This window comes from Stegostoma tigrinum, chromosome 3 (assembly GCF_030684315.1).
Source record: "Stegostoma tigrinum isolate sSteTig4 chromosome 3, sSteTig4.hap1, whole genome shotgun sequence".
In the NCBI taxonomy this organism is placed as follows: Eukaryota; Metazoa; Chordata; class Chondrichthyes; order Orectolobiformes; family Stegostomatidae; genus Stegostoma; species Stegostoma tigrinum.
The window spans coordinates 61872638-61897147 of NC_081356.1; the positions used below are offsets into that span (position 1 = coordinate 61872638).

The 24510-nt window shown below is 39.4% G+C and overlaps 1 protein-coding gene across 3 annotated transcripts in view; it reads left to right on the plus strand.

Moving 5' to 3' along the window:
• LOC125450785 (transducin-like enhancer protein 1) overlaps window positions 1–24510 on the plus strand; it is a 110075-nt gene that overhangs the window by 33644 nt on the left and 51921 nt on the right. For all 3 annotated transcript variants that reach the window (XM_048526954.2, XM_048526953.2, XM_048526955.2), the window contains 2 exons: window positions 10788–10992; window positions 14853–14869. In XM_048526954.2, the coding sequence (XP_048382911.1) occupies window positions 10788–10992; window positions 14853–14869 (222 nt within the window). The remainder of the gene's footprint in view (window positions 1–10787; window positions 10993–14852; window positions 14870–24510) is intronic.

The window sequence follows — 24510 nt, forward strand, 5'->3', positions numbered from 1 at the left end:
CAGGGAAGAGTTCTACAGAAAAACTAAGAGTCCTCCATGTAAATTAATGGATTGGCTAACTGTTCAAACATTGGGTCAAGAACATAACCAGGGTCAACTGATCTCATGCCAAAGACCTATCAATTTTCTAAATCCAAAGAGAATATTCTGAAAGAATTGTAGAATCTACAGACTGCAATACTTTGTGTAGTCAGATATTTGACATAGTTGTAAGTGTAATTTATATACACGTGTGTACAAGTAGTGAGAATGGTGGATTGGATGGAGACAAAACTTGGGACAAGGATGCAGGTGGAGTGGAGATGTTATAAAAGATAATGGTTCTGAAAGAGTTAATAGTGGAGACTATCAGACTCCAAACAATCTAGTGATTCTAAGATAATAAAGTGTGAAGCCGGATGAACGCAGCAGGCCAAGCAGCATCTCAGGAGCACAAAAACTGATGTTTCGGGCCTAGACCCTTCATCAGAGAGGGGGATGGGGAGAGGGTTCTGGAATAAATAGGGAGAGAGGGGGAGGCGGACCGAAGATGGAGAGAAAAGAAGATAGGTGGAGAGCAGAGTATAGGTGGGGAGCTAGGGAGGGGATAGGTCAGTCCAGGGAAGACGAACAGGTCAAGGAGGTGGGATGAGGTTAGTAGGTAGGAAATGGAGGTGCGGCTTGTGGTGGGAGGAAGGGATGGGTGAGAGGGAGAACCGGTTAGGGATGCAGAGACAGGCTGGGCTGGTTTTGGGATGCAGTGGGTGGAGAGGAAGAGCTGGGCTGGTTTTGGGATGCGGTTTGGCAAACATCTTGGTATCTCATTGAGTAAAGACCTAAAACCACGTGTTTTCTCATGGTCTCAGCAGCAATCTTTATGTTACTAATGTGACTTGTAGGTGATTGTATATGCAATAAAGTACATAAGCTATATCTCTGTTTTAGATCAGATCATCTTCTTGTTAAGAATAAGTTGGCAGCAGCAAGCTACCCAAACACAAGTTGCCAGTGTTTAGTATCCCAGAAGCAAGAGCTTCACTAAGCAAGGCAGATTGTGTTTTATCAGTGACTCCTTCAGGAGTCAATTAAGCTTCTTAAATGGGACGTTCCCAAACGTGCAGCCTGCACTACTTAAAAGGACAAGGGCAGCAGATACATTGGAACACCTTCACTAGCAAATTCTGCTCCAAGCCATAAATTGTCCTAACTTGGAACTATATTGCCGTCCCTTCCCTGCCCTGAGTCACTATCCTCCTCCCTCCCTCCCTAACAGCACTATTATGGGTGTGCTTGCACCAAATGGACCACACTGGTTCAAGAAGGTAGCTCACCTTCACCTTCTCAAGTACAATTTGAGTTGGACAATGATTAGTGATCTATTAATTTAAAAAATGGCTTTTACAATTCTGTAGTCTCTCTGCTATTTTCTTTAACCAGGCCACAATTTACTAGATATAAGGAATTGAGTTTTACATTTTGCAGTACAGAAATTGGATTCAGAAACTTTGAGCTGCTGGTTGAGGAACCTAGTCACTTTATTACCGGATCTGTAGCACATTAGTGGACAAAAAAACCCAAAAGATTTCAAAGCTCACTAAATGCAAAAATGAATACTTGTGCATTTTTTTCCAAAAATTATTCCTTCCAACCACTCATCTAAGAAATAAATTTCGTTAAACTTGCTCTCGAGTTGCCATCAGATATGGAAAATTTCCGTCTTGGCATCTGACAACTCTAATGCCTTGAGTGTGAATCAAAACTGAGAATAAATTGTCATTTCTACCCATGCTTTGAATTGATTTTGCAAAATTGCTTCCACAATACAAACATGAAAAGTATTTGAAATAGTCTTTTTTGTTAATCTCCAACTAGTTGTTTACAGAAGATTGTTAGGAAATTCAAGTGGTCTAATTTTTGTGCTATTTGGAAATTCAAATAGAAACTTGCCAGCTCTCTTGAATATATGAAATCTGATTAGTGTAAACTGTTATTTAATTCCACAACCCTCAAAACCTGAATGCTGGTTGGACAGAATTAATCCTACTAAACACAATTCTATTGGGGAGACAAATCAGCCTGATGCATTTGCTGTTAGCAATGTAATGTTCTATTCTCCTTCTTGAGTTCTTGTACTAAGGGGTTATATGTCCACATTCTAGCTATTTTTACAAAGCCTGTTGTTAATTGCTGTCAGTTCAGCTTGCTGTACATGCACCGCCGCTTCTATCAAAGAAATTGGACACAACACTTGAGTAGTGAGCAATAGTGGTAATTGGTAAGAAGACAAAGTTGTTACTTGGGTTGCAGTGAAATTAGTTCTAATGGCACATGTCCAGTTTTTAATTAAGTGCTAATAAGCTTGCCTGGTGGACCATAGTGCATACACCAAGACAAGCTTTGTTTATTTTCATTCCTGGCTTGCAGCCTGTCACTGAAGTTCTCAATTATTTTGGGCGTGAAGCAAATTATATTAACTTGCTTTAAGGAAACCTGTTACTATAGCGTGGTGCTTGATGTTCCAATATAGCTTTTTTTGTTAATTAAATCATTTAGATATTGTCTTCTATTGAGCTATATTTTGGAAGTCATATGCATTGCAATAAAATTCAAAGACTTGAAGAATCTTCACTGGCCTGTATTAATGGGCTGTGTTACTAAGACATACTATGCAATGCTTTATATAGCTAAATTGTTTATTTGAGGAAATCTCTCAACTTGACATTTAATTACTTGTTGCAACCTGCTCTTGTACTGTGCACTCTGTTATGCGATATAGATCCTGTAGCAGGCACAGTCAGTGACTAGGGAGCAAATTGTATCTGTTTAGAAAGGTGTTCATCTATCTGCCTTCCAGTCATATTTGCATATCACCAAGCACAATATCTGCCATGACTCAGCAAAAACCAGGCATAAAATACATTGTTTAAGAATGGTGACATGGTAAAAATTTAATTATGACTGGCAATGCGTTTAAAATGAATGAAATAAACATTTTAAGTAATATCCAAACATCGCCTGAATGATGTTATTTGAAATGACTGAAAGTGAAAAGGTAAAAACTATTTTCTAGTTGGCCTGTGACATGTTGGTGAGTTCTTTAGCAAATCAAACAAAAACCTGTCAAACCAGACCTATTAGTGCCTTTGTGTCCAAAGATTCCATTTTCTTTTTGGAGCTTTAGTGAAAGCTTGCAAATGGGTGTGTATTGTTAATGGTGAAACCTGGAGTGAACTATTTCTGTCCTGAATAGAAGTTAACCAGGAAAATTGATTGTTGGTCTCATTAGGATTCTATACATTTACACATTTTGTGCTGATTTGTGGAACTGTGGGGTGCAATGATCAGTTCACACTCTTTCTGGTAAAGCCATAACAAATGTTTTGGGACTTGCTGTTGGGATCTTTTGCAAGGGGATATTGTATGATTGGATGTGCAGTTTGTGCAAATAGTAAGGCTTGAACAACGTCAACATTCTGCTGTTGGAATTGACATCTGTCATTGATTCAGAGGCAGTAAAAAAAGCTAGACTGCTGGAATTGGCAAATGAATTCAAAATATAGTTACCTGCCAAAGCTCAGAAGGCAGAGATAATTGAAATATTGGCAAAGTATCTGAGATAAGGGCAGGTCGTGTCTCGCAAACCTCATTGAGTTTTTTGAGAAGGTGACCAAGCATGTGGATGAGAGTAGGCAGTTGACTTAGAGTATGTGGACTGCAGTAAAGCCTTTCATAAGGTTCCATGTGGTAGGCTATTGGAGAAAATACGGAGGCATGGAATTGTGGGAGATTTAGCAGAGTGGATTAGAAACTGGCTTTCTGTAAGAAGGCAACGAGTGGTGGTTGATGGAAAATATTCAGCCTGGAACCCAGTTACAGTGGTGTGCCTCAAGGATCTGTTTTGGGACACTGCTATTTGTCATTTTATAAATGACTTGGAAGCAGACATAGGTGAATGGGTTAGTAAGTTTGCAGATGACACTAAAGTCGGTGGAGTGATAGACAGTGTGGAAGAATGTTGCAGATTGCAGGGAGACTTGGATAAACTGCAGAATTGAGCTGAAAGGTGGCAAATGGAGTTCAGTGTGGATAAATGTGAGGTGATTCACTTTGGGAAGAATAATAGGAAGGCAGAATACTGTGTCAGTGGAAAAATTCTTGGTAGTGTAGATGTGCAGAGGGATCTTGGTGTCCATGTACATAGATCCTGAAAGTTGCCACCCAGGTTGATACTGCTGTTAAGAAGGCATACAGTGTGTTAGGTTTTATTGGTAGAGGGATTGAGTTCTGCAGCCGTGATGTCACGCTGCAACTGTACAAAACGCTAGTGCGGCCTCACTTGGAATATTGCGTGTAGTTCTGGTCACCCTATTACAGGAAGGGTGTGGAAACATTGGAAAAGGTGCAGAGGAGATTTACCAGGATGTTGCCTGGTCTGGAGCAAAGGCCTTATGAAGAAAGGCTGAAGGACTTGGCTCTGTTCTCATTGGAGAGAAGAAGGCTAAGTGGGGATTTAATTGACACATACAAGATGATTAGAGGATAAGGTAGGGTGGGCAGTGAGAGTCTTTTTTTCTGAGGATGATGTCAGTTTGTACGAGGGGGCATAGTTACAAGTTGAGGGGTGATAGATTTAAGACAGATGTCAGAGGCAGGTTCTTTAGTCAGAGAGTGGTAACGCCCTGCCTGCCAATATAGTTAACTCAGCCATATTAGGGGGCATTTAAACAGTCCTTGGATAAGCTTATGAATGATGATGGGATAGTAGAGGGGGATGGGCTTAGATTAGTTCAGAGTTCGGCCCTCGATGTTGCGCCGACGGGCCTGTTCTGCACTGCATTGTTCTATGTTCTGTGTTCTAGATTGGTGGAAAAACAGGAGGGACTAGGTTCACCAAGCGATGAGTCACTGTGACAAAAAAGACACAATTAAATTAAAGCAGCTTGCACATGAGAAGTAGTTAAAGCAGCTCAAAATAGAAAAGGAACAAGCTCTGGAATAAAATAACGGAAAAGGAAACTAGAAAAGCAAGATATGAAATAAGGAAACTTAAAATTGAATTTCAGAGAGAAATGGAATAGGTGAAAAGAGACGAATATCATCATAAAAATGTGCATTTTCTAAAGGAGATATTAGGTTCTGACAAAGGCTGTAATGAAGAGGTTTGTAGTCATAATCTAAAGTCTAGCAGGGGAAAGGATGTCGAAGCGTTCTTCCTGTCATTTGTGAAAATAGCAAAAGAAATGAAGTAGCTGAAGGAAAGCTGGATTTTTCAGGTAAAGCACATGAAGTTTAAGCATCAGTGTCAGAAAAGATTGCTGCAGACTATGACATTGTAGGAAGGCAATTCTGTTTGCATGAGTGAGTTCCTGAAGTGCGCAAGTAAAAATTTAGACATCTGAGGAAGAACACTGAATGAATATATATCAAATTTGACACAGTAAATCAAAGTAATTTTGAAGGTTTTAGAGATTTAAGTAGAACTCACCGGTTTTTGCAGTTAGAATACGTGTTGAGAACCTACGGGTTGCAACAGGTAGACAAGCAGTAGAATTTGCTGACAATTACAAGTTGATCTAAAAAACTATAAACTGCTTTTTCATGACGGTCATAAACCAGAGGATAGAGGATGTGAGAGTGAAACAAAGCCTAGTAGCCAGGATGAGAAAGAACAGCAGGGAATGCCCAAGAACCCTACAGATCAGAATCAAAGATGCTGAAGGTGGAGGTGAAAAATTGAATGTGGTAATAGTATCAGACACCTTCACTCAGAATGCTGGATGTTGAGTGGGAAGTCCATGGGACTTACTGTGGTTGTTAGAATAAGTATTTTTAATTCATTCATTGGATGAGGGCATCACTGACTAGGCCAACATTTGTTGTCAATCCCAGAGGGCAGTTAGTAATCAACTACATTGCTGTGATTCTGGAGTCATATGTAATGTACACTGGGTAAGAATAACAGTTTCCTTCCCTCAAGGGCAGTAATGAACTGTGTCAGTTTTCCCCAACAATCAACAATGGATTTATGGTCATCATTAGACTTTGTATTCCAGATTTCTATTGAATTCAAATTTTACCATCTGCTGTGGCAGGATTTGAATCCAGGTCCCCGGAACATTACCTCAGTCTCCGGATTAACAGCCCAGCAATAATACTAGGTCATCACGTCCATTAGTCCAATCAATGAACTCAAGGAAAATACCATGGATCAAATTGTTGCTTTAACTGCAGCCAGAAAATCGGAGGCAATCACTGCTTGGAGTGCAGGAGAGGTTAATAATTTAATATAAGAGATAAAGGAGAGAGAGGCCTTTTTTTCTTCAAATTATGCAGTATAGGCCATAACTCTGTTAAGAGACATGAGATCTACTCAAACTCTCTTGCTGGGAAAGGTTATGGTTTTCCTTCCAGAGAGTGGCTTTCAATACAAAGAGTTAATGAACTGGATAAGTGGAGAGTATGCCCCTGTTTCATCGTAAAATAAAATGCAATTGGAGCGTGGCATGCTGTCCAGAACGGTTATAGAAGTTGTTGTTAAGAAATAACTTGTGGATGGAGTTGGCTTAACTCCAGTAATGCTTTGGTGATAACGTTGTAGCTTCGTTAGTTATGAAAGTCCACATGAGGTTAAAGCAACGGAACAGTACAGGAACAGGTTCTTGATCTTTTTCTGTCACATGTGGTGACCAGACTAACGCTAACCAAAGTCCATTAACAGAGATCAAAGTTATACTGTAAGTAGATGTTAGAGGAGCTAAAACTTTCTTTAAGAATGGGGGTGATTCAAAGGAAGTGTTTAATGGCGTATAAAGAAGTTCCAGGGTTAAATAAGTTGATACTCTGACGGAGAAGTGGAGACAACCTCAAATAGCTGTTTATGAAGAAAAGGACATTTTATGCATCAGAGAGAGGTATCACCTAAATTCCATAAAAATTCTACTGTGAATAGCACATGAAATTCCTATGGCAGGGTATAGGAATATGGAAAACTCAAAGCATTGATAATCAGGCATTTTACCCAGCCAGGATTTCCTAAGAACGCAGTATGGTTCTGTGAAGCAAGTCAGATTGGTCAGGTTGTGGGAAAATGTCAATGTATAATTAAGCTGGCATCTTTAAGAGACAAACCTGTTGAGTGTTAATGGATTGCATTAGGAACATGACCAAAACAAAGGCAGGACACTAGTATATCCTTATAATAACGGAAATGAGAACCACTTAATAGTTGAAAAGCTCTTTTTATTTTACTCATCTTAAGTTCCCAATTAACAATGTAAGGCCAAGTTTCTGAGTTTATGCCTTAAAGTTTTTCAATAATTAATGAACAAGTATGGTATAAAACTGTTGAAGTATACTGCCTATCACTTGCAAACTTTGGAAAGATGCCATTTAATCACACAAAAATGCAGTGATTAAAGTATATTGTTATGAATGCCCACAGGATTAGGACAAAGGACTAGATTTCTTACTCATTGCCACCAGAGATTCCCCAAATGAATTAATTTACTGGGTTTGGTAATGTTTGAATTGACCTATGTCAACGAAATGAGAGATCCATCAAAGCTGTTTAAGGAGGCTTTTTAAGGGAACAAGAGGAATCCTGACTATTGGATTACGTGGCCGTGTTTTCAGAGAAACTGGCGGGGTGTCTAAAGTGGCACAAGAGCATTTGGAAACATCACAAGCAGGCTGAAAGAATGGACAGACAAACCTGCTGTGTCTATAAAGTTTCGAATAGGAGAAAAATTGTTAGTGTTATTACCTTTCATAAGGTTAGTCTCTGCAGGTGAAATTCAGTGGTATGTACAAGTTGATTAGGAGAATTACGACATAACTTATCTGGTACATATTCCTGATAGCAAGAAGAAGAATCTGTTTATGACGTGAACATGTTAAAGTGATTTCACAAGGAGAAAGATGAGAAAGAGTAAGTATACTAGATGATAAGAAAACAGGAGGATGACAGAGACACAAAGAGTGAGGTTGGAGGAGAGGCAAACAATTCACAATGCAAACTTCTAAAAATTTGACAACCCAACAATGAAATATCAAGATAGTTAGTTAACATTGCATGTGGAGCAAAGACAACAGGAAGACCCAGTATGGTTACTTAAAAAAATTCAAGGAAATTTGAAGAAGCACATCTGTGTAGGCAATGTGGATGTTGACAGATCAATACCATTAAAATAACATTTTTATTAGTTAATATCAGAAGTACAAGCTCTGGTGGAAATGGAAATTCGGTATATGCTAGAAAATCACCTGTTGGAGATTACCGGCCATGTTAGTTCCCAAACTGATGTGTTCACTATATATTAAGTAGATTGGAGAAAAGTAAATGCAGAAACAAAATCAAATTCATTCCCGGTTCTTCAGTTAGAAGATTGTACTGATAAGGGTGGCAATGTTTCACTTCTTTCTAAGATTAATCAATTCTAAAGGTACTGATGGGCACTGTTAACTTCAAAGGCTAGGAAATATCGGACTTTGATATAACTCATTTGGTCCATCAATTTTGAATGATGGCATTTGAGCCTAAAAACGATCCATCTATGTTCCAAAGACTTGTGAATTAAGTTGTAGCTAAAGTGCTTACCTAAATAGTTTACTTAGGTGATATTGTAATAGGAGCTTCCTTGTTAACAGCACTGTGACACCCTTGTACCAAATGAACAGCAGCAGGTCAAGAAGACAGCTCACTACAATCTTCTCAAGCAACTAGGGATGGGCAATATATACTGGCCCAGCAAACAACATCCATGTCTGATGAACAAATAACCATTTTATAAAAAAAAACCAGCATAACACCTGCAGAGAGTATGTAAAACAACTGGAAGACCAGTATAAGTAATTAAAGTTAACTGGCTGAGTAATATATTTCATCAAGTGGCACACAGTTGGGAGAGAGTTGCCTATGGAACCCTCAACATTGACTCTGGATTTCATGAAGTCTCAGAGCATGGTTAACATGGACAAGGAAACATCCTGTTGATTACCACGTACTGTCTTCCCTTGGTTGTATACCTCCATGTTGAACAACACTTGGAGGAAACACTGATGGTGGCAACGGTGCAAAATGTGCTCTAGGTAAGGGTTCTCTATATTCACCATCAAGAGTGGCTTGGTAGCAGCACTACTGATCTAGTCCTAAAGGACGTAGCTGCTAGACTGGGTCTGCATCAGGTGGCAAGGGAAGAGGGAAAAACATACTTGACCTCATCTTTACCAGCCTGCTGGCTGCAGATGCATCTGTCTATCACAGTTTCAGTAAGAGTGACTATCACACAGTCCTTGTACAGATGAAGACCTGCCTAGATGTTGAGAATACACTCCAAAGTGTTTTGCGGCTCTATCACCATACTAAATGGGAAAGACTTAGAATAGATCTAGCAACTCAAGGCTGGGCATCCATTAGACACTGGGTCATCGTCAACAACAGAACTGTACTCCAACACAATTTGTAAACTCTGCCACCCGAAGGTTGCAGGAACAGCAACTCATATTCCGCCTGGGAACCCTGCAGCCATATGGTATCAATGTGGACTTCACCAGTTTCAAAATCTCCCCTTCCCCCACTGCATCCCTAAACCAGCCCAGTTCATCCCCTCCCCCCACTGCACCACACAACCAGCCCAGCTCTTCCCCCCCACCCACTGCATCCCAAAACCAGTCCAACCTGTCTCTGCCTCCCTAACCGGTTCTTCCTCTCACCCATCCCTTCCTCCCACCCCAAGCCGCACCCCCAGCTACCTACTAACCTCATCCCACCTCCTTGACCTGTCCGTCTTCCCTGGACTGACCTATCCCCTCCCTACCTCCCCACCTACACCCTCTCCACCTATCTTCTTTACTCTCCATCTTCGGTCCGCCTCCCCCTCTCTCCCTATTTATTCCAGTTCCCTCCCCCCATCCCCCTCTCTGATGAAGGGTCTAGGCCCAGAACGTCAGCTTTTGTGCTCCTGAGATGCTGCTTGGCCTGCTGTGTTCATCCAGCCTCACATTTTATTATCTTGTAAACTCTTGGTCTGGCATATTCCCCATTCAATCAATACTATCTAGTCAGGCATTTTTAAAACATAAATTTTCATTTGCAAGTTAAAAATTGATCTGTTCGATCAGAATACATATCAAAAGGTCATCTGTATTTCTCGTTACTGTGCTGATTACAATTTTATACTTCCCATGTTGGTAACCAGACACTTATTCTCTACATTGCATTTGTATGTTCACAACTTAAAATTTGCACCATAAGACTACTTTTGTTGACTCTGTTGTTTTGCAGACTACCGTCATTAAGCCAAATACAAACATTTATCCTAGTAAATTTGATTTGTTACATTAATAAGGGATTTTAGATGAAGATGATTTATGGATATTTGTCCCAGAAACACAATTGAAATTGAACCAAAAATAACAACTTCAAGTGTGTACATTTAATTCGGAGCTGGAAGTTTGTAATCACAACTCAAAATAAACTTAAAAGGCCTGGTGCAATGTTTGCATCTAATCTGTGTGGTTGTTTATCACCTGACTGTGTGTTTTGAGTTGCAGTCTTGCCCAGATAAACAAAGTCAACCATGGTTATATGTAAATGTTAATCCATCATGGCTGAGCACGTAGAATGATGGTGGTTCTGTTCACTGCAGTTGCTGTTAGTTGCTTTTGCATTTTTTACTGCTATTTTACTTCCCTTTTGTTGCTGAACTTTGTGTAAGGAAACTTTCACTGAAATTAATCATATTGTGTTTCTTTTCTCCCTACTCTCACTTGATTTCCTGGAAAACTTGTGGTGGCCTTAATATGATCAGCAACAGCAACTCCAGGCTCAACATCTCTCTCATGGTCATGGACCTCCTGTGCCTCTCACTCCTCATCCTTCAGGACTTCAGCCTCCATCGATCCCCTCGCTTGGTAGCAGTGCAGGCCTTTTGACTCTATCAAGTGTTTTGGGTGGACAGCCCCACCTTTCTATGAAAGATGATAAGAAGCACCATGAATCGGACCACCACAGAGGTGAGAAGCAAGGCAGACCTGATTAGAAACCTTTTGTGAATTTCAATCAGTCACAGCTACGTTGTTTTTGTTTGGTTTCAAAACTGATACAAGATGCAAAAAAAAATGTACAGTTAACCAATTGCTGAAACAATCAGTTTTGTTTTAAATCCAAGATTTAAATTGATTTGTTCATCTTCTGAATTTTATGGTTTTCTGTGATGTGTTATGCTACAAATACCATATAACAAAAGTAAACACTGCAGATGCTGGAGATCTGAAACAGAAACAAAGTGCTGGAAAAACCCAGGAGGTCTGGCAGCTTCTGTGGAGAAACTGTTAACTTTTTGAGTCCAGTGACTCTGAATCAGTACAGAAGAAGAATTGTATTGGATTTGAAATGTTAAAAGCTTGTTTCTTTCTTCACAGATGCTGCCAGACCTGCTGAGTTTCTCCAGCACTGATACAAATATGACTATTTTGTTGGCTGTCTGCGTTAAAGTGAACGGTATTGAAGCATAACTCGTGGAACACTATCCACTTTTAAAGAAAATGGAAGAAGATTTCCTCTTTACGTGGGAGATGAAGGCAAAATTATGACATTTTTGGGGCTGACTCCAAACTTACTTAATGTCATTTGTGCCATCCCAGTTTCATGCATCAAATGTTATAATTACATGAAACACAGATATTACATTCCACAGCATTCATGGCAATTAATCTTTACTGTCCGACTGATCTTCAGTTTCTTTGATGATTACTCCTGAGTATATGTTAATGAAAGCAAGTGCTCAGCAAATGAATAAAGGCCCAAGTCCACAAGTAAGCAGGCATGCATAGAAGATAAAATGGTAATACCTGCAAAAGATCAATCCTTTTTACCACATCATTACAATGCTACAGCCCCATTTAAATCAATTCACAGCTGGAGAGGAGGGGGAGGCTTTTTGTTTGTAGTATTTGAGAATCAAGACAAGAACAAGTAATGGTATTTGAATTAGATGAAAATAATACAATGTTGCTTATTCCTCTGCCATATTATTTGCTGCCTATTTTCGTCCAACTGATAATTCCTCTTGCAATAAGTAGATCTTAACAACTTAAAATTAACTATCTGATTTACTTTCTGTAATAGATGTATCGATGTAATAGAAGCTAGTTGTTGCATCACCTTCCTTGTTAATTGCTTTGACCTGTTTGATCAGGATAAGGAGTCCATTCAAATGTTGCACGCTTGTTAGCATTAGCAACTGCTCCCTTTTCGCTGTTAGCATACCCTTTTCTCGCACTTCTTCCCCTCCCTTTTTCAGCTCCCTACCTTAAATGCTAAATTTGCGAATTAAAACAGGTGAGGCAGAGGAACCTTTGTCTTAAATAAAATCTTTACAAATATTGAAATGATTTCAAGTGTCTTAATCTAAATGCTTTTTCGGGTAATATTTAGGATATTTTGCCTTAAGTAATATGTTTATGATTTTTAATTGGCAACATGCATAGCAAATGTTCAGTTTCTCTTATTAGCCCTCTTCCACTGCCCTCAACCCCATGTTCACATGTCCTGGAAATGACGATCGCTGAAGAAGAATTTTGTGATCTTTGGATCCAACTCACTACTAAGCCTCACACAAGATTGGCAAGCCCTTCTAATATGTAGGCAAACATGATTCTTGCAGACAGCAGCGAAACAATGATATTGTATAAAGAAAACAGCTATGTAGGGTGTTTGGACGTCTGAGTTACGTGCATTCTAACTGCAGGCTGAGGAATATTACGTCTTCTCTCCTTGCTATTATTCTGTTCTCCCACCACTACCCCATCTACCCCACCAGGAGGATAAAAGTAATTGAAAAGTAGAGGGACAGAATGCTGATGATATTCCAAACCTCTTCAAGGACAATTATTCATTCAAACTAATGAAAAAGCTAAGTTTTTTTGCTTTATTGGTTTCTTGTTTTCAACAAAGCCTTCTGCTACCAGACTGCCTTGCTCCTCTTAATGTAGTACCTATGTATCAACATGTTCAACATGATGCATAAATGCATGCTCCTGTGAGTACAGGAAAATGTAGTGCATCTTTTTCACCATATATCTATGCAAATTTTCCAGAACCAAGAAACTGTTCTAAAAAGTGAACTGTGCAATTTGATGTGCAATATGATTGTCTTTTTTAAGAGAGTATTCACAAATGGTGGCGATAATTATCTAATAAATATTTTTTGAAAACTAAATAAAATAATCTCAATGCACAAGTGTTTATGAATAGAGTTTATTTGTTAACTGGGAATACTTTTAATACTTGGAATTTCAATAGAAAGTTATTCCCATCAAAACTTTGATTTACAAGATGGATTCTGTGATTTTCAATGCATTTCAGGCAAGCGGCTACAAATTGTTTATCTGTGCTCTGTACAATGCCAGATGTGTAGAAATTGGTGGATGGCAGGGGTGGAGGGGGGGGGGGGGAGGTGGCACATGGGGAAACACAAAGCTCTAGATTTCTTGGAACAACCTAGCCACATGCAAAAAGCAACATTTTTCTTCCCATTCTGACTAGACCCAAAGGAGTGAAGAAAATACACTAAATAGGTCAATCACTTTTAAGATGATCAAGATTGTTATTGTAAAGAGATACTTGTCATGCAAGATGTCTTACAGTTTTGTTACTGTTCGCAACATGGCCTTCCTTGCAGAATGTTTGGTTCTCTTTGTCATGAATATTCAGTACAGCTGTTTGAAACCCTATGATGTTAACCTGATCCTTTATCGTCTAGCCCCCTGCTCCCCAATAAGAAATTAGAAGACACACCTCATTGAAATATTTGTTTCCTCAGTTAATATTGTTGTAAATTGTTCTCTTAGTGATGAATGGAATGATGTAAATGGTGTTTTTTTTTAAAGCATGGAAATATCATTTATGTATTGTGTATTGAAGAAATTTTGGAAAGGTTGAGAAAAAGCACAAAATTTGTGCATTGGACCAAATATAATATTAGTTACCTCCTCTAATATAAACTAAAACAAACACAAAGACCAGCTTTGATTCTATCTCTCTTTTTATTTCCCATTGCTGATTTATCTCTCCACCTTTTTAAAAAAAATTCAACAACGATAAAAGATATTCACATGATGATGCTAAGATTGAAATGATATGCAGGATATATTGGTAGGTGTCTTTGTCAAAGGACAAAACTGTTTTGAATCTAAACAGACTTGGCCTGAACCTAAGTTGATCATATTGTAATGTTTCTAGCTTCACTAACCACATCTGGTAGACGGTTGCACTAGGCAAAGACAAATGGGAGATGTTTGTAATTCTACTACAGTTTATTTGCCTTTCTAACACTACTGATAACCAGAGAGTGTTTAATGGACAATGACATTACCAGAAAACCATCCATACTGTTGTATCTTTCTGAATTGTATGTCAGGAGAGGGAAAATAAACTTGATGTTGCTAAGTTTTAGCTGTAGTCATGTCAAATAATTCTGCTCAGTTAAATTGAACAGTTTTTGCTTTTCATATCTTAAAAAAAGTCTTGTATTAAGATCGACATGTTGTGAATCAATTTAATTTAATGAATAAGAATTGCACTTGCTGAATGACATTCATTGCCATTTTAATTTAATAACCCAGCAGTAATTTATTCTGTCATTGGTTCCAAGGCTAGGGGTTGTATGCAAAGAACTGATGTACCTATAATGTTAAAGTATATGTGGAACTTTTAAAAGAAATGTATTAGAAATGTGCAATGAATTGAATGAATAAAGCTGTTGTGAAAGCATCTGTCGGCTAGCGTTCTAATTTTCTTTTTTCTTTGTTTCTTTTTTGCCTTTGTATCTGACCCACCATATCTATGCATTTTGTGGTTACTGTGGAAACAGAGAGGGACCCAGGCACTGTAAGTACTACTGAATATCCCACTTCCACTATCTTTAACTTTTTCAATGACCAGACAGTAAGGCATCAGCAGATTAAAAAAAACTATCTCACTATTATATCTGCCAATTTCTCTCCACCATCAAGTAACTAAAGCTGTCTTCAAATGCTCTTTAAATGACTGGAATCCAGTTTACTCTGGATCTTAAGTGACACAAACTGGATATAGGTTTGCTGTCCTCATCTTCATTTTATATCCTTTTCTTTCTTAATTATACTAGATTCCTGCAATGCATCAAAAAGTTATGTGAGTAATGTGTACCATCAATTCTCATAATGGTTAAAAGCTATTGGGAAGAAAAATTTACTTGATATGTTTCCCATAGTTATTACATTGAGATTTTGAGATTTATAAACTTGTGATTGGTTTTGGAAACTTTAGTGTTTGTTGGCAGGTTAATTATAAATCTATTCAAATTTTGTACACGAGTACATTGGTCAGTGCTGTGTGAGAGCAAATTGGGATTTCCGTTCCTGTTTTCTAGTGCTATGTCCTTCACTGCCAGTTTGTGAAAATTCCATATTTTTGTATGTATTTATGAAATTACATCATGTGATTTCACTAACTGGAATTGCTACTGCGTTTCAGTTGGGTTTTTACATGTATTGTTCCAGTACATTTTACTGTGAGTGCCAGTTTTTGAAGCTCAGTTGCTGGCAAAAATAAGATGACAAACATTTCACAATTTGTATCCATTTGTGAATTTAAATGCAGTTTAGCTTTCTTGTCAGTCTGTTATTGTTAGTCTTTCAGAGTGTGGTTGAATTACATGAATAAAACAAGTCAGTTACATTTAGATATCCTAATATTCCAATCAACAAGATTACAGTTGTGAGCAAAATTTAGCAGACAGGCTCCTGTCACATTATAGTACATTAATTGTGATGCAGTTTGTGCTTCATCTTGTTTTTGTTTTGCTGAATGGTTTCCTGGCATGGTGACCATTTTGCAGAACCCCTCTGCTCGGTTCGCAACAAACAACTGCACCTCCCAGTCGCGAAACATTTCAACTCCCCCTCCCACTCCTCAGACGACATGTCCATCATGGGCCTCCTGCAGTGCCACAGTGATGACACCCGAAGGTTGCAGGAACAGCAACTCATATTCCGCTTGGGAACCCTGCAGCCCAATGGTATCAATGTGGACTTCACAAGCTTCAAAATCTCCCCTTCCCCCACTGCTTCACAAAACCAGCCCAGCTCGACCCCTCCCCCCACTGCATCCCAAAACCAGTCCAGCCTGTCTCTGCTTCCCTAACCTGTTCTTCATCTCACCCATCCCTTCCTCCCACCTCAAGCCGCATCTCCATTTCCTACCTACCACCTCATCCCGCCTCCTTGACCTGTCCATCTTCCCCAGACTGACCTATCCCCTCCCTACCTCCTCACCTATACTCTCCTCTCAACCTATCTTCTTTTCTCTCCATCTTCTGTCCGCCTCCCCCTCTCTCCCTATTTATTCCAGTTCCCTCTCCCCATCCCCCTCTCTGATGAAGGGCCTAGGCCCGAAACGTCAGCTTTTGTGCTCCTGAGATGCTGCTTGGCCTGCTGTGTTCATCCAGCTCCACACTTTGTTATCTAGTATGTATAGTAATGCGAGCTTTCATGGACGTTGTACTTTCCCTCTGAGACTGGCAAAGATCTGTTCATTCTATTTGTGGGAAAATTATGTTGTTTTTCTCACTATATTGATTGAGTGCATACATCTGTGATCCAAAATAAAATGGTATGAAAAGTAGATCCTTAAATGTAGTCCAGTGGTGGCAGCACAGTCTCATTTGCCTCCAGTGCAAGCAATGGTATAGAAGATCTATACATTGTCATCTGAATGTAGAACTATGTGTGTTTAATTGTTACTGTTTAAAATAGTTTAACAGATTGGTAGAGTCGAAAGTGGCAAATGTTTTAACAGTGCAAAATTACACGACTGTTGATTTTAAAAGAAAATATAGCTTTACATTAAGATATCCTCCTGAAGTGCTTACTATCACGATGAAATTGTACTCGAGGCATTACCTTTTGACCATTTTGAATTTGAAAGGGATTTATTGTACACAGACCTAAACGTCCTAAGTACTGCTCCAGTATTGCAACTTCTGATTAGTTTTCTAACATGCGAAATGTTGACTCCTCAGCCTAGCATATGAAATCGAGTAACAATTGTGGTTTTTTATAGAATTCACACAAGTCCATGACCATCTGATTTCCTTTTGTGACTAAACCTCCCTTGAGTTTGAAATTTGATTAGCTGTCTTTTATTATGGGTAAAACTGCCGAGTGAATTTAATTAAATTTAAAATGATCCATGAAGCTTGAGTTGCTTGAACCTGACACAGGTTTGGGTGGCTACATTTAACAAAGCACTTGATGTCTGTGTTTACCTTCAGCAAGATTAATGAATGAACTAGTGCATTTCGCATACCTCAGGTATTCATTTAATATTTGCTTTCTGACTGTTTAGAGATCATGTTGTGAAAGCAAAGAAATGTAACAGTGTCTGCAGTGTTTGACTCCTCATCAAGTCGTGGGCAAGAGAAACTTCAACATTATTGTACTCTGCAAAACATGTGGGAAAATAGCCCATCATGGGTTGGTGACAATGTTTACTTTATTTTGAAACAATGCTTGCTGTGAGTGTCTATTTTTCCACAGCTAATTTTATATCCTTTGCAAACATATTTTGCAACTGTGATAATGCTGTTAGCATATAAAATGACAAAAATCACCCAAGCACAACTTAGACCAAATTACAGTGACATTATATGGCTTTAAATTAAACAGGGCTTCCATGACAACTTTAGGGACATCAAGAAGTTATACTATTAAAGTTTCTCTTAACTTTTGATTCATGTCACCAAGAAGAATTAAGCTTATACATGTAGGTGGGGATATGAAAACAGATCAGCCCTGATCTTATTAAATGGCTGACCTGGCTTGGGGCCAAACGGTCTACTTCAGCTCCTATTTCATATGTTTGCGTGTTATCAAGTTGGGAAGGGAACTTGGAAAGCAATTTGTTTGCACCTTGGTGTAGTGATCAGAAATATTATGACAGAAGTTTACAGAATTGAGAAATGGGCAAACCTACACAGTATTGCTTGAATAGTGTTAGATTGAAAATCCAAATTCATTTCTATGCTATTGGCCCATATCACACAAACAACCTCGTCTAATCTCACTTTCATCATCATTCTTCTCCGTTTCTGGGCAGCTATGTTTTGATTCTGAAATGAGATGAAGGTGCCAGTCATAAGGCTGGCATTTGTGACCTTCTGTAATTACCCTTGAGAATGTTTGGGTGCAGGAGAAAGAACCATCTTGACCACTGCATTCCATCTGGTGTAGTAACAGACCTAGCAACAGTGATGGGGCAGCGATTATAGTTCTAAGTCAAAGAACAAAGAACAAAGAAAATAACATCACCGGATCAGGCCCTTCAGCCCTCCAAGCCTGCACCTATCTAGATCTGTCACCTATTTTCCAAGGATCTATATCCCTCTGCTCCCTGTCCATTCATGTATCTGTCTAGATGCATCTTAAATGACTCTATCGTGCCCAACTCTACCACCTCTGCTTGCAATGCCTTCCAGCACCAACCACCCTCTGCGTAAAGAACTTTCCATGCATATCTCCCATAAACTTTTCCCCTCTCAACTGAAATTGTGACCCCTAGTAATTGAGTCCTCGACTCTGGGGGGGAAAAACTTCTTGCTATCCACCCTGTCTATACCCCTCATGATTTTGTAGACCTCAATCAGGTTTCTCCACACTCCCCACCCCTCCCCCGCCCCAAACCTCCGGCTTTCTAATGTAAATAATCCTAATCTACTCAACCTGTCTTCTTAGCTGACACCCTCCATACCAGGCAACTTGCGGTGAGTCTCCTCTGCACCCTCTCCTAAGCATCCACATCCTTTTGGTAATGTGGTGATCAGAACTGTATGCAATATTCTAAATGTCGTTGAACCAAAGTCCTATACACCTGTAACATGATCTGCCAACTCTTGTACTCAATACCCCGTCCAATGAATGAAAGCTTGCCATATGCCTTCTTGACCATTCTATCGACGTGTGTTGCCAATGGACCTGAACACCCAGATCTCTCTGTGCATCAATTTTCCCCAGGGCTTTTCCATTTACAGTATAGCTCACTCTTGAATTGGATCTTCCAAAATGTATCATCTTGCATTTGCCTGGATCCATCAGCCATTTCTCTGCCCAACTCTCCAATCTATCTATATTCTGCTACATTCTCCGACAGACCCCTTCACTACCTGCTCCTTCACCAATCTTAGTGTCATCTGCAAACTCGCTAATCAGACCATTTATACCTTCCTCCAGTTCATTTATGTATAAATGATGTCAAGATAGCTTGTGCCTTAGAGGGAAACTTGCAAGAGATGCTACTTCCACGGGCCTGTGGCCCTTCTCGTTGGTAGAGCATGCAGGTTTGAAAGTTGCTGTCATTGGAACCTTGCTGAGTTGCAGCAGTTCATTTTTTAAGTTGGCGATCGTATCCAATTTGTTGAATGTTGTTTGAGCGACACACATCCAGGAAAGTGGAAGTATTGTATGACATTCACCTGACTTTGCCATGTGGTTCATGGACAGGATTTGAGAGACTAGACATGAGTTACTCATCATAGATTTCCTAGCCTCTGATATGGTGTTGTGACTGCAACATTTAATGGGTTGTGAAATATAACCTCCAGCATGTTCGTGGTTGAAGTTTCACATTGGTACTGTCAAGTTGAGATGGTTAAACCATCGAGTTGGAAATGGCCATTGCTGGGCTTTTATTCAATGTCAATGTTACTTGGAATTTCACCTAAATCTGAATGTCTTGCTGCTTGCTACATTATCTAAGGAGCTGTGAATGATATTTGAATACCGTAGTCAACAGTGCAAATATGACTGGCTTTTGTGACTAAAGGGATCAAAAGGTATGAAGAGAAAGCAGGAACTTGGTCCTGAGTTAGATAATCAGCTATGATTATATTGAATAGTCAGCTGGCATGATGGCTTACTCCAGCTATTTTTTATGTTTCCATGTTTTTATGTGCCGTGGCAAATCATTAATGAACCAATTGGAGGTAGCTGAACCAATGAGTAATTCTACAGGAATTCATGTAGTAATGATTGGCATCTGAGATGATTGACTTCAACCACCGGAAGCACCTTCCTCTCTGCTAGGTATGCCTCCTATCAGTAGGAGGTTTCCCCTGATTTGCTTCGACTTCAGTTTCGCTGGGACGGCTTGATGTTACATTCTAACAAATATGGTCTGAAAGTCAAGGGCAATCATTCTCTCACCTCACCTCTTGCATTCACCTCTTTGATCATGTTTAGACCAAGGCTGTAATGAAATCGAGAGCTAGTGCCCCTGGCAGATCTTCAGTAAGCAGGTTATCACTGTGAAGGTGCAGCTTGATAATGTTGTCACCAAAGCTTTGCTGATAATTGAGGGTTGATGGATGGATAAGTGGCTGGATTGGATTTGTTGCCCGAATTGTGCATTGCATAACTGTGCAATTTTAAGCATTACAGCCAAAGTGACTTGGCACAGCTAGTTCTGGAGCACACAACTTCAGTTTTACTGCCACAATGTTGTTCGGGTCTGCTTCCCTGTGCGATTCAATGTCTTTTGCAATTTCTTTATCATGTGTAGTGAATTAAATTCACTGAAAACTGACATCTGTGATGTCAGGGACTTCCAGGATGATGCTGAAAAGGATCATATACTTAGCACTTCTACCTGAAAAAGGTTGCAAATGCTTCAGCTTCATCTTTTGCACCAACGTGCTGGACTTTCCCCAATATTGAGGATGGTTTGTTCGTGGAGAATGCTCCTGCAGTTATTTAATTGACCATTACTATTTAAAATTGTAAATGCAAGGGTTGTAGAACTTGAATGGGATCCCATCTGATCTTGTGAAATTGCTTCACTGTTTTCTGCTCACTAATTCCATTTGGCTTGCAGTGGTTCGATGTCACTTCATTTTTACCTATGTCCCTAGTGCTACTCCTGGCATGCCCTGCTGAATTTTTCATTGAGCTAGATTTGATCCCATAGCTTGATAGTGATATTTAACTGAAAGAGATGCCTGGTCTCAAAGTTACAGGTTGTAGTTGAATGTAATTTTGCTGCTGTTGGCCCATTGGATGCCCAATTTTTAGTTGCTTGGACTAATCAAAATCTTCCTCATTTTGCATGCTTCTTACGATAAATAACACAATGGAATAGAACGTGAGAGTGAAAGGGAGACTTTGTTTCCACAAGGGCCGTGGAGTGGTCAATCTTGCCAATTCTTTCATGATTTGATGCATTTGTGACAGGTAGATTAGTAAGTGCAAAACCAAGTTAATTTATTCTCCCCAGTTGGTTTCCTCTACCCCTTCCACAAACTTAGTCAAACAGCCTCTGTCCTTCTGGTCTTGGTTAACCATGACTTCATTTCAAAAAGAAATTATTCGCAAGTGTGGACGGCACTGGCTGGGCTAGCATTCATTGCCATTCCTGTTGGTTGTGGATACAACCGAGTGGCTTGCTAGGCCATTTTAGTTAAGTGTAGTTAAGTGCCAACCGTACTGTTTGGGCCTGGAGTCAGAAGAATACCAGGCTAGATAAATGTAGCAAATATCATTCCCTAAATGTCATTAGTGAGCACGACAGATTTTAATGGCAATTTGTTAGTGGCATGGTCATCTTTACTTTGACTAGCTTTTTAGTTCCAAATTTATTAATTAAATTTAAATTCTGGTAGGTAGGGTGGTAGAATGGGAACCCCTTTTCCCAGAGATCAGCCATGATCAGGAAGAATGCCGGAGCAAGCTCGAAGGGCCGAAAGGCCTTCTCCTGCCCCTACATTCTGTGTTTCTATGTACAGCCTTAATTTGAGCCTCTGGGTTCCTACTTCAGTAAAATTACCACTTTTCCAGTATCCCCATTATACTGCTGTCCATTTAACTGTGAAGTTACTTCTATTCGAGAGTCTGAAACAATGAATTTCACCTTGTGATCTCCTTTCTAATATGTTTGTAGTATTCCCTTTTTAAATGTTTTATTCATCTTAAATTATACTGTAAATTGCCAGTGAAAACCAATGGTGCAAACAGCATAAATGGGTTCAAGAAATGGATTATCTAAATTGATTTGTCATAGAACAATCCTCTCATCACCAGAGTGGTTGAGTAGATTGGAACTACAAACGGTGGAGTTTAGGGGAATTTAGAGGTGATCTCATTGAAACGCAAGATTCAAAGAGGGTTTGACAGGTAGATGCTGTGAGATTGTTTCCTCCTCTTGTAGAGGCTGGAACTGGGAATACATTGAGGCTGAAATGGATAGGTAGATGGATTCTTGATCAGCAGGAGAATTGATGGTTAAAGGAAAGTGGATGTGAAGACTATTGAATCAGCCATGATCCCCTTGAATAGGAGAGCAGGCCCTAGGGACTGAATGACCTACTTCTCTTTGAATTTCTTATGGTATAATCTCGGAATAAGGGGTTGCATGTTTATGCCTGTGCCAAGAAGAATTTCTTTGCTTGACTATTTGTGAATTTTCAAGCTTCCACAGCCCTCTGGGGTAGAGTAATTTAACTTTTGAGTATATTCAAGGCTGAGAGATTGGTAAACCTTGGAGGAATCAACAAATATGAACATCACATGAGAAACTGGAATTGAGGCCAAAGAGCAGCTATAGTTTTATTGAATGACAAACATGTTCAAGGAACTATAGAGCCTACTGCTTTTAATTTTAATGTCCACTCTCACCAAGCCTGTATATAGTTTAAGAAAGACTTAATTACTCTTGCACTCCAAATATTTATTTTCTTGCGGATCTGTGCCTGACTTGCTGGAAGCAGCTGTGCTACTTTATCTTCTTTTAGTAACCTGCTCAACCACTGCACCGGCAGGTATCAAACTTGTTTTCTGAGGACAAACAATGTGTCCTTACTTCCTGATACATGAATTCTGTCAGGAACCTAGACACAGACGTGGAGTGCTGATTTCATTGTGACCTTGTGACAACAGAACTGTAATGGAATGGATAATTGCTTTTATAAAACACAGACCCATTGTCTGCATGGCTCTGAATGTATGAAGTATATTCCAGAATGGTACACCTTCATAAGCATTGGAACTAGCCTGGGAAACACTTCTGGAGAAGAAACATCAAGAAGGGGATGAGAAAATGGTATGCATCGTGGAAATACAATGTTCAACAGTATTGTGACCTCCAAAACGCTATGAGAACAACTTATTAAAGAAACCCATGCCTGCCTTGCACTAATAGCCCCTTTTCAGATCTCATCCTGTTCTCTCACCATCCATTGAATACTGTTAAACAATACAAACTAATGGGTGGTGCTGTTATTTAGTTAACCCTGTAAAGACTAACAGCAGTCCAAGAGAAGTTTACTACTCCCAAAAATATCTTTCTCCAATTGCCTAACTGGTTACTTTAAACATGTAAAATTCAACCAACCTGACTGGAGGTGGAGTACTGCTTCCAATGTGGATACTCGAAGTTTGCTATTACAAGCAATTCTGTCTGTACATCTGGCTGATGACTACAGTTTCTTGGTGTTGGTTGAGGCAGCATGGCCCAGCTGGGGATGATAATTCTCTTGGGATTTGTCAAGAGTCTCTATTAATTGAACATCAATCTTCAGGAAATTACTGTGTGCAGACGTGGAGAAAAGCCAATGGAGCATTGAAATTGTTTGTGATGTAATCTTCTTCAAACATTTCTCTTTATCAGATAATAAATGATTAAAAATAGGGGGAAGGGGTAAACTAAATAGCTTGCAGTCAGGTATTATCATTTGTTCCATGATTTGACTAAATTGTCTTGATGCCGTGGAAAACGTGATAAATTGGAGTTGTAACCCGAATAAGTTGGCTAGTTGGAAAAGGAGTGCACTTAAAAGGTCCATTGTGTACAACTATTGGCCTTTGTCTATTGGATGGACCCTGGAAATCTTGATTTGCACTTTACAGGATACACTTAGACAATGCAAGCTCCACATGCATTCTCCCTTCAGTCAGTGACTTCCTTTCCCCTGATGTCACTCCTTGGTGAATGGTGAAACTCCAAGTGTGGACTCTTTTAACTAACACTCTAAAAGTACACAAGGTGACCATTGCTGAGCTGCTTGTGAAGTTAAAATTGAAGACATTTCATAGAATCATACCATACATTTGGGGCCTGTCGGCTCATCAAATCTGCACTGACAAAACTATAAATCTACACTAGTTCCACTTCCCAGCACTTGATGCATAGCCTTTTAATGTTATGACATTTCAAGTGCTCATACAAGTACATTCTTAAAGGTTGAGGTTTACTCTGTGCATTCCAGATTCCCACCACTCTTTTTGAATGAAAATATTTTTTCCTCAAAGCTTCCTATCTTTCATCTTCAGATTATGCCCACTTGTTATTGTCCCTTCAACTAAGGGGAGGAGCTGCTTTCTATTCAAGTTGTCCGTGCCCCTCATAATCTTATACACCTTAATCAGGTCACTTCTCAGCCTTCAATGCTCCAAAAAAACAACATGAGCCTCCTCTCACAGCTTCAGTCAGGTAACATCCTGGTG